Source organism: Scardinius erythrophthalmus (genome assembly GCF_964197995.2).
Source record: "Scardinius erythrophthalmus genome assembly, chromosome: 4".
In the NCBI taxonomy this organism is placed as follows: Eukaryota; Metazoa; Chordata; class Actinopteri; order Cypriniformes; family Leuciscidae; genus Scardinius; species Scardinius erythrophthalmus.
The window spans coordinates 5,439,946-5,449,541 of record NC_138224.1 but is presented as its reverse complement, the minus strand read 5'-3'; the positions used below and the strand labels follow the sequence as shown (position 1 = coordinate 5,449,541).

Below are 9,596 nucleotides of genomic sequence, written 5' to 3'. Positions count from 1 at the left end.
GCCACACTGACAGTGCATTCTTTACCAAGACTGTCAGAAATTACTTGCTACAAAGCCGGCGGGAGTTTGTGTGAGACAAATCTTGTCAAGTATTCTCCACTACTAAATGTCTGAATGTCATATGGCGGATGTAATATTTAGATTTAACAACTATTGAGAGGCCCTCCTTACATCTTATAGCTGGAGCCAGGCATGGATCTTGACATCATTTTACACAAGAACTATCCGTTAGTCTCCATCTAGTCTGTATCTAAATGAAAAACTGACAGAAAGAAACAGAATTAGAGTAAAAACTAGCAAAGGATTTCAGGAAATGAGAAACAGACATGCAGAGTGTTTAAAGGAAGAGATTAGAGCGAAGTTAAAAGTATTGCTCCGTCTCTCAATGCTAATCAAAATATATCAATGTCTATAAAGAAAACTTACATAATGTTTCAATGATTTGCCCTTTTTGGATTGGTTTGGCTATAGTGTGTGCATGTGCATTTACGAGGCATTTTTCCATGCTGTGTAAATGGATTCCTGGATGTCTGGATACCATCCAGGTATTTTCTTTGGTTCCAGGTCTCCATGAGGCAGACACCCTAGGCAACAGTAGAGACCCGTTCTCTATTACCCATAATACACACAGATGGGAAATACTATTCCAGGCTTGAGTTTTTCCACAAAATTGAGTATATAAGCATGTTTTATATAAGAAATTGCTCACCTAAATACTATTTACTAACCCTCATGTCGTTCCAAATCCATACCTTCTGCTGTGAGAAGAATGCTAGTAACATGCAAATCTGGTTTGTTTTGGCCACTTGATGATATATGGACCACTTTTATCATGCTTTTTTGGAGCTTGACAGCCCATTTCTTTTTAACGTATAGAAAACAGCGGCCTGAAGATTCTGCTAAACGTCTTCATAGAAGTTTGGAACAACATGAGGATGAATAAACAATGACAAAATTTTCATTTTTAGGCGAACTATCCCTTTAAGCTCAATCTATAAATGCGTTTCTCAAAAAACATTGTGAGCCAAGTTGATCTTAGAGCCTATTGATGCCAATGGTTCGAATGTGAACAAGCTGAACCAAACTCACTGCTCCATCCTTACTGTTGGCTTCTGTGGAAGGTTGTTGATAGGGTGTGGTTTGTACCATGGACCTTTTTAAATAGCCACTTTCATTGAGTGAACCTACCTTTTCTGCTAAAAGCAATTTGATTTTAATGGAGACTGCAGTCTGGGCACGTATGGTATTTATTATATGTGTGTATGCAGAGAGAGAGAGAAACAAACAAGCATTCATGGTTGCTCCTAAAATGCCCACTTATTCTGCTTTTAATCAGCATGATCAAAGATTTGGACTGCAGTTAGCTGGTAAATATATAAATAGATTGTGTATTTTGCTCACATCTGCTAAATCGAGGTTGGAAAACCACTAGTGCCTGATCTCAAGTCAAAGGTGACTGCTATTGCGCTGACGGCGCACAAAACACTTGTGCATGCGAACGATGAAAATTTGAATTTAAATTGAAAACGTTCATCTGCTCAAGCATTACCATTTATCTATAGGCCTAGCTTCCTCTCTGCATGCAAGTTTCAGAGAAACTTCTCAAAAAATATTCTCCTGCATAGGCAAAAGTCTCAATGGTGTTTCTTGTGCAAATGTCACTTTTAGCACATTCAAAAAATGAATACACAGTAAAGTTCAGTACCTTTTTAAATGCATTTATTGTGGTTAAACATTGGCATTCACATATAAGTATATTTTATTTAAATTAAGCAAAAATATATGGTAGAAACTTTAGATTATAAACTCTTATTATCGAGGAAATGTTTGTTTTACTGTAGAGTCAAAGATTAATAGGTATGTTTAGACCTGATCTAATGTTGATAAAACATATTAATCCCTTTAATATTTTAGAATTAATAGTAAAATTATTTACTTTGCCTCTGATTCTTTCAAAACTTTTGTTTCAAAACATCATTTCCATCAGCAAAAAGCTGGATCTATTTCAAATGAAGGCAGATTAAGTGCTGTGCTCGATTATTCCTTCCCAAGTACCTGCTGTGAACTCGAATTCTCATCAAAGTACTACTAATAAGCAACAACCTCACTAATAATTACTTGCAGGAAACACTCTCACAAACACCTGAAGTATTTATCCAAGACAATGAATTCCCAAATGTTCTTACATCGCTTGAAGAAAAGCCACACCAATTTCCGATGATGCTAATATTACAATGTCTGGCTTTCATTATTGTTAGATCGGTATCAGGACTGATCGTCCCAGGCACAGATGGCGATTCAGTGTGTGTGATCCACGATTTACTCGCTACACTGCCACCTGATGGTGAAAGCTGTACTTTCCATAAGTATCAATTATGTAACCATAATTATAAATTTTAAGGAAATTGGCAAATTAACAAACAGCTGTGTGCTGTTAATTAATCCAGTTGAGAAGCCGTCCTCTCTCTAAGCCAGACAGAAGAGTCACAAGTCACATCGATGTTCTTTCTCCTTGGACCAGACGTCCCCGCAAAGCCCAAGTGTCCTGCATTAAGAGCAAACGCATGCATGTTGAAGATAAGCCACGTGCATGAAAGAAACTTTGCGTTTGAAGCTGGAAACACACCTGAAAGGAGACTGTATCGTCAACTCCATACTTCTTAGCTGCTAGTTCCTTCACTTCATTGCTGATGTTCTCCTGAGTTGTTCCTTTCACATCTATGTAATAGCAGTCAGAGCTGGCATAGTGACAGGAGATGGCCTGAAATAAATGAACACAGCAGTCTTGGATTTAGTGACTACATACAGCACTTACTAAGTTGGTTGTTACTGCATGTTGATGAATAGTGTTGGGTATGTTTTTCTTAAAAAAGTAATTATAGCTACTATTTACATCTCCAACAGTGAAATTAGATTACTGTACTAATGGCTCTCTCTATTAATGAAAAGTATTGCATTATTTATTACTAATCACTTTCTAAATCCCATATCAACCCTGACCAGTAGAACAATACAAGGATAGACATGAAACTGCTCTTTTAAATCTTTAAAATACATAATATAAAATTGCATTAATTATTCTTGAACTGACCAAAGTATTTAAAGAGAGAAGCTTACATACAAAAAACATACATTTTAACATTGGACATTAAATTAGTTAAATTTCACTGTTGTTTTATATAGAATTGTTCTATAGTATGTACAGTTTTTAATTTAATTGCATCAGAAGTAACTGTAATTAAATTGCAGAAAATTAAGAGTAATCCCTTCCTTTACTTTTTCAGTGCATTGTTGCTGTTGTGTGTGTAATTGAACACTTTTCCAAATTTCAGATTTGATAATGGTTTTATTTTAGAGTCATATAGATTTGAGTTTTAAACTCTCGTTTTATTGAAATAACATGTTGCATCAGTAATATATGTATGATAGTAGTTGCGAATTTAACCTACACGCAAAATTGGAATATTGCATAAAACATTTGTGAATAAAGCACCGTTTCCATCCCATGTGTTCAAAAGAGCAAAATCGCCACTTTCTGGTAAATTGTCTAAATATCTAATAAAAATGGAAGTTGCTGCAAAAGCCACTTTGGCTTGTGCCTCATAAATTACTTGCGCCCCAAACCAAATTCTGATGATTTATTGGCGTGAAGTTTCGTGCAAAATGTCAAACAGGAGTGCAACATTCTCGAAAAACAATAAGCCATAACATAAATGAAAAACATTACTGCAAGCTTCAACATGGCTGTGTTTACGATTAAAATGTCAAACAAATTTCGCCTACGTAGGCGATTGTAGATGCGTAGACCAAATCTGTATCTGTATGCATGAGACTGTCTGCATACCGGCAGAATTCACAGTTTTGTAGTAAAAAGAGACACATAATGCAGAAGTATAATGCGTGTTTGTCTGAGCCTGCAGTTGCCGCGTGACGCGTGTTCGCTGCTGGCTAGCGAGAAAAAAACTTTAAAGTCGATTCCCTATTTTCGTTTTCGAAACTTGCTTTGGTTGGTCCGATCGATTGTGCAATCGATTTTTGAACATAAAGTGACAGCCCTAGTCTGCTGTTAAGTCCAGTTATCCAATCACAATCTCTGCTGAGGCAAAGTCATGTGAATTTTCATCGTAGTTTATACGCGTGTCATCTTATTAGATAAAAAACGCCTAAATTGCGAACTTGGCGTTTCCATCCAGCGTTTTTTTTAACGCAATATCCCAAAATTTGCATTAAAATGGGTTATGCAATGGTTAATACTACAAATGCAATGTGGCCTAATGCATCCCTGACCACATCTGAATGTGTTTTGAGGTTGGGAAATTGGTACTGGTCCCCATTTACACGTCTCTGTCTTGATTTTACAACCAGGGAGGGAAATGTCTTTAATACTAGAGTAAAAGCTCCATTTTTATGCACGCAAGTACCTCCTACCTTTCGAAATCCCTTGGTTTGGTTCATTCCTGAGCCGTGGATCAGCAAAGGATGGAAAAACACTGTATCTCCTTTCTCCATCTCTAAATGCACTCTGGGATGGTCTGGGTTGTAGTTGCGCACCCCGTGGTACATCTTATTTATTCCACCCTGGAAGGAAACAAAGAAGCAAAATGAGGCTGACTGATGTAGAGCATCTGCGTTAATCATCCTCATTCCTGTGTCTCTCCCACCTCCCATTCTGGGTAGTCGTGTTCCTGCAGAGTGCCATGGTGTGAGCCGGGCAGGACGACCAGGCAGCCGTTTTCCCGGTGCACTTTCTCCATGGCGGTCCATGAACACACAATGCGATCGGCAGGTCGGAAGGGGAAGTAGTGTAGATCCTGGTGCATGGGATGGCGAGAGGTCTTCTTACCTAGGAAGTTTGAAACAAGTGCACATTTAGGAATTTAGATGCAAACCTCTGCGTCACACATTTCATGTTTTGGATGTATCTTCCATGGCATACTGGAGACATTTTGATGAGTATATAAATAACACATAAAAATCCACAGTTAATCAAGGAATACAAATTCCTAAGACATTCTGCTTGATCCCATCACCAGATCAACACACCTGCACACCAACAAGGATGTTGATTCAGGAACACTTCGAACTTAAATCATGATAAGTGTATCTATACCTGTGTCAGGTGGTTTGTTGATGAGCATGGTGTGCATGGCCATGATGTTGGGTCCGGTGAAACACTTCACATACTTCAGGATCTGAGAAACAAGCATTCAGATTAAATTCAAAATAGATTTTGTTGTTGCTTTAGAGAGTGTATTTTTTTGCATAGTACTCTGTGTTTGCGTCTACCTGGGGTAAAGTGCAGTAGCGGAAAAGTTCGGGATCTTCCTGGAAGTCCTGAAGTTTGGTAACAGCCTTTTCGCCTTCAACAAACTCAGATTTAGCAATGGATACATCTTTCATTACCAACAAACCAGGCACCTTCACCTCTTTCTTACAGATGCGCTCAAACTCTTTCCTGCGAAACACACACTCAGTTATGTACAGACTTTGTGCAAAGATCTCTTTAAACTTCGGTTCAGAGTTTCTGTTATTGATCTACTCACATGTACATGTAGCCTAATAGTCACCTATTAATCCCACTGAGCAGAGTTTCTCATTGATTGAAAGTGGCAGTGTTGCATAAATATTAGAATTTGTGTGATGTGTGAATTGTGTGTACACAATTGTATTAAAAAATACCTTGTTGTGGATACATAGTGCATTGCTTTTACAAAATAAATAATTATCAATATTTGCTCCCCAAATAAAAATAATATACGACTTTATATTATTGTGAAACATTAAATAGATATTGGACACGTTTAGTCAATATATTGTTTACTGTATTCTCATCTCATTAGATAAGTTTATCAGTGGCTGAAAGTCCGTAGTCGAACTGTCTATGGTAGATTTACGGGCAGTTCAAACAGGATGCATTCTTGTATTCAGTCTGCAATATTTCAATAAAAAAGCAAGCTTTGCTGACACATTTCTTTAGTTATGTTTTAAAACCATAGTTACAAACTAAAATGAATATGTTCAATGCATTTAAAAAAAAGTGTTGATCAGTCTTGCCTGAATTGGTCAATATCCTCGTCCGATACCAAGTTTCTGATGAGTATGAACCCATCCTTTTCATAGGCGATTCTCTGTTCTGGAGTCAGGAGATCCGTGTCAAAAGTGTATCTGCAGACAAACCAGAACATACTTTACAACCAGACCAAGAACCAACTATATAGACGTCACATTACTGAATTTAATATTGATTAAAATAAACTAAAGTCTACTTAATGGAATTTCAGCCATATTTAAAGACTAAAACAATTATAAAATGCGTTGTACATGATGATAACCACAGGAAAATACATAGAAAGATCAGCTGACTAACTGAAAGGCTTGAGGATGATGATGATAGGACACATTTTGGGCAGAAGCGAAGGATGCTCGCTGAATAATAAGGTTAAAGTTCATATAACATGTCAACACCATAACACAAAACAAATGTAACGTAAAGCAATCGCTGTGATTTATTTAATTTATTTATCATAGCAAAATAGAAATTATAATTAAAACATGATCCAATGTTGTTAGAAATATGTATTTCCATCGATAAAAAGTAGGCCTGTCCGGAATGCCTCGGCTTGTACTGTGTTTGAGATCCCGGAACAGCCGCTATGTCTGAGGCAGACGCGCTTCAGCTTCCTCGATCGCACGCGTTCAAGTACATCGCGCCGCTCGCTCGAAAAACGTCTCTAAAAGGATACGACAGCGCCGTGGGACCGGTCCAGATGATTCAAAACCACTTTTAATCTGTCTGCGGCCCGGGACATCTTTAATCCAGTAAAGTGTAGACGAGGCGAACTGATCTGCAGTGCGTTTGACTCTGTGTGTATGTGTTTATATAACTGGGGTAAAGTGCACCTACACTTGTATAGCTTATGGTGTCACAAATGCTCAGAGGACTTTTGATTTACAGTAGTCATTAACCAATAAAACCTCCCTTGAAATAAATAAATATATATGAAAAACTATGAAGCTTTAACTAAATAATAAATAAATACAATTATTTATGATAAATATTATTATATATATTATTATATATATATATATATATATATATATATATATATATATATATATATATATATATATATATAAGCCATTATAGATTAGGGAGTTGACGGGGATGATAAAGAAGCTTGCAAGATTCAAAATTAGCACTTTTATCTACACAAAACAATATGATTTAACAATGATGTTATTCTGGCAGCCTCAATTGCCACAATTCTGCATTAGCTAATAAACTGCCACATTAAAACGGTTTACTGTAGAAATTACAGTTTGAATTACAGATAAGAGCTGAAATATATATTATTTTACACACACACACAAACACACACTCATGTTGGGTTTTCACATATTATGAGAACTTTACATAGACACAATGACTTTTATACTACAAACTGTATCTGTATCCCCTTAACCCTAAACCTACCAATCACATACAACTTACTTCATTTACATTATCAAAAACATCACTTAGTATGATTTATAAGCTTAATTAAGTTGAATTAAACCAACAAAATATGAGGAATTTTTATTTTTAAATCAGGGCAAAACAAAACTCCAAACTTGGTTTGCAAAAAGAAAAATTCACAAATAAAACAATAAAAACAAATAAAACAATTGACTCCAAGCACAACTACACACTATGCTTATAAAATCTGCTATAAAATACAACGTGCTTACAAAAACACACTATAATATTATATAATATTCTATTGTAACCATATAACACCATAAAGTGTGGAATATATTTTTCAAAATTTAGATTTAACAAAAGTAGTGTGAGCTGTCAGACATAATTCAGTAGCTCTTAATGATTATTAAAGGTTAATGTACAGATGGGTAATATAACAGACATTAAATATTCAGACAAAATGTAAATTATTTGTATTGTTTTTATTATTGTTTGTAAACTCCTCAAAACATTTGGTTGCGTACATACAGTTTTTAAATATTTAACATTTAACTTGGTATTATATTAAATTATTTTATTATCATGAATCATAAAATAATCTTAATAGAAGCCATCAAAAACATCAATCAATATTATGAAAATAATTGCATATACTTTTTCATGAAAAGTTGAACTACTAACAACCACTCAAGATGAGAAGAAGAAATCATGCTCATTCTGCATCTGTGTACGGAATATAGTATTAGCCTTGGCCACTTTTTCAGGTGTGTTCAGAGACTTGTTCAGCAGAGCTCTGTAGTGTTTCTCGGGATGGCCGCCCATATTCTCCACCTTCCAAGTGTAGTAGGCATTGGTTGGAGGTGTGCTGAGATTATTACCCAACCACAGCCAGAGTCTAGCGCAGGGCAGGAGACCCACAGCAAAGTACAGCGGATCTTCTTTTTCCATCAGGTTTCTGTAGAACGACAGATACTTCCTCATAGCTGGAGTCTGCTGGATGGGAGGCTCACCCTGGAGAAATGAGAATATAAAGCATCTTCAGTGGATTCAGAACTAGCTTGAAAGTTTAAAGTCTGTGTTTCTGTTCTTACCTTGAAAAAATATTGTTTGAGCATGGAGTCTGCAAAGATTTTGTAGCTTGAGTATCTGCCTTTCATGAAGTACCTGAGTTCAGTGGGCTGAGTTTCTTTTCCACTCAATCTCTTCAGCATTTTGGTCACTCTCAGTAGATAGCCGATGTCCTGTATGGTGAAGTTGACGTATCGCTCCGCCTGAAGGCTGCCGTTCTGCATCTGTATCAGGAAGTCAGTCCCGATTGTCTTATTGGCGATGTCTTTATTCTTCTCCCACAGATATTCGTACACATCTTCCACAGAGCTGGCTGCCAAACTGTAACTAAAAGCAAACTGTGTCTCAGATTTGCACAAGTCATCACTGAAGACTTTTCATTACAACATTATACATTCATTTATACCCCGGTATCATGAAAATGGAAGGACTCACCTGAAACCTAAGAAACAGAGACACAGGAGGGTCGCGGTCTTCATCTTTCTTGGATCTTGTAGTGCACTTGTCTTCAGCTCTGATCTGTAATCTGTTGTTTCTACAGTTCTTTTATAGTGGCAGTTTATGAGCTAATGCTGAATTGCGTCAATAGATTCTGTGAATAACTTAGTCATTTTTTTCTTAAAATCTGATTGTACATCAATTGCGGCAATAGATTCTGAGAATAACATCGTACGTTTTTTTGGAATCTGATGCTCATATCGAATCTTGCGAACTTCCTATATATATATATATATATATATATATATATATATATTCCTATTTTGTAAATCAAAATCTATCTATCTATCTATCTATCTATCTATCTATCTATCTATCTATCTATCTATCTATCTATCTATCTATCTATCTATCTATCTATCTATCTATCTATCTATCTATCTGTCTGTGTTTTGTGTTCTTTAGCAATAAAAATGCCTTTAAATAATATTTATGGAAAATGACTCTTTCATGTATCTAAAAACATTTCAACAAATTTAACTTCAACAATTTAAATCTCACAGATTTAAAATAAATTACCTGAAAAACATCTTAATTATTTACAGTTAATAATATATATTATACATTTTTT

At 35.9% G+C, this 9,596-nt stretch overlaps 2 protein-coding genes across 2 annotated transcripts; both read right to left on the bottom strand.

Annotated features, from left to right (window-relative positions):
• Positions 1-1,702: 1,702 nt before the first annotated feature.
• Positions 1,703-6,906, bottom strand: phyh (phytanoyl-CoA 2-hydroxylase). Its single transcript, XM_081363136.1, has 9 exons — positions 6,744-6,906; positions 6,368-6,426; positions 6,055-6,165; positions 5,287-5,455; positions 5,111-5,192; positions 4,662-4,843; positions 4,429-4,578; positions 2,627-2,761; positions 1,703-2,545 (listed from the first exon to the last, which is right to left on the bottom strand). Exons 1-9 carry the CDS (start codon positions 6,807-6,809, stop codon positions 2,492-2,494), a joined length of 1,008 nt encoding a protein of 335 aa, XP_081219262.1. The 5' UTR covers positions 6,810-6,906; the 3' UTR covers positions 1,703-2,491.
• A 1,047-nt stretch (positions 6,907-7,953) lies between these two features.
• LOC308689376 (uncharacterized protein) lies at positions 7,954-9,042 on the bottom strand. The gene is made up of 3 exons (XM_081363022.1): positions 8,963-9,042; positions 8,551-8,854; positions 7,954-8,470 (listed from the first exon to the last, which is right to left on the bottom strand). The coding sequence occupies exons 1-3, from the start codon at positions 9,004-9,006 to the stop codon at positions 8,147-8,149; spliced, it is 672 nt and encodes a 223-aa protein (XP_081219148.1). The 5' UTR covers positions 9,007-9,042; the 3' UTR covers positions 7,954-8,146.
• Between the last annotated feature and the right edge of the window lie 554 nt (positions 9,043-9,596).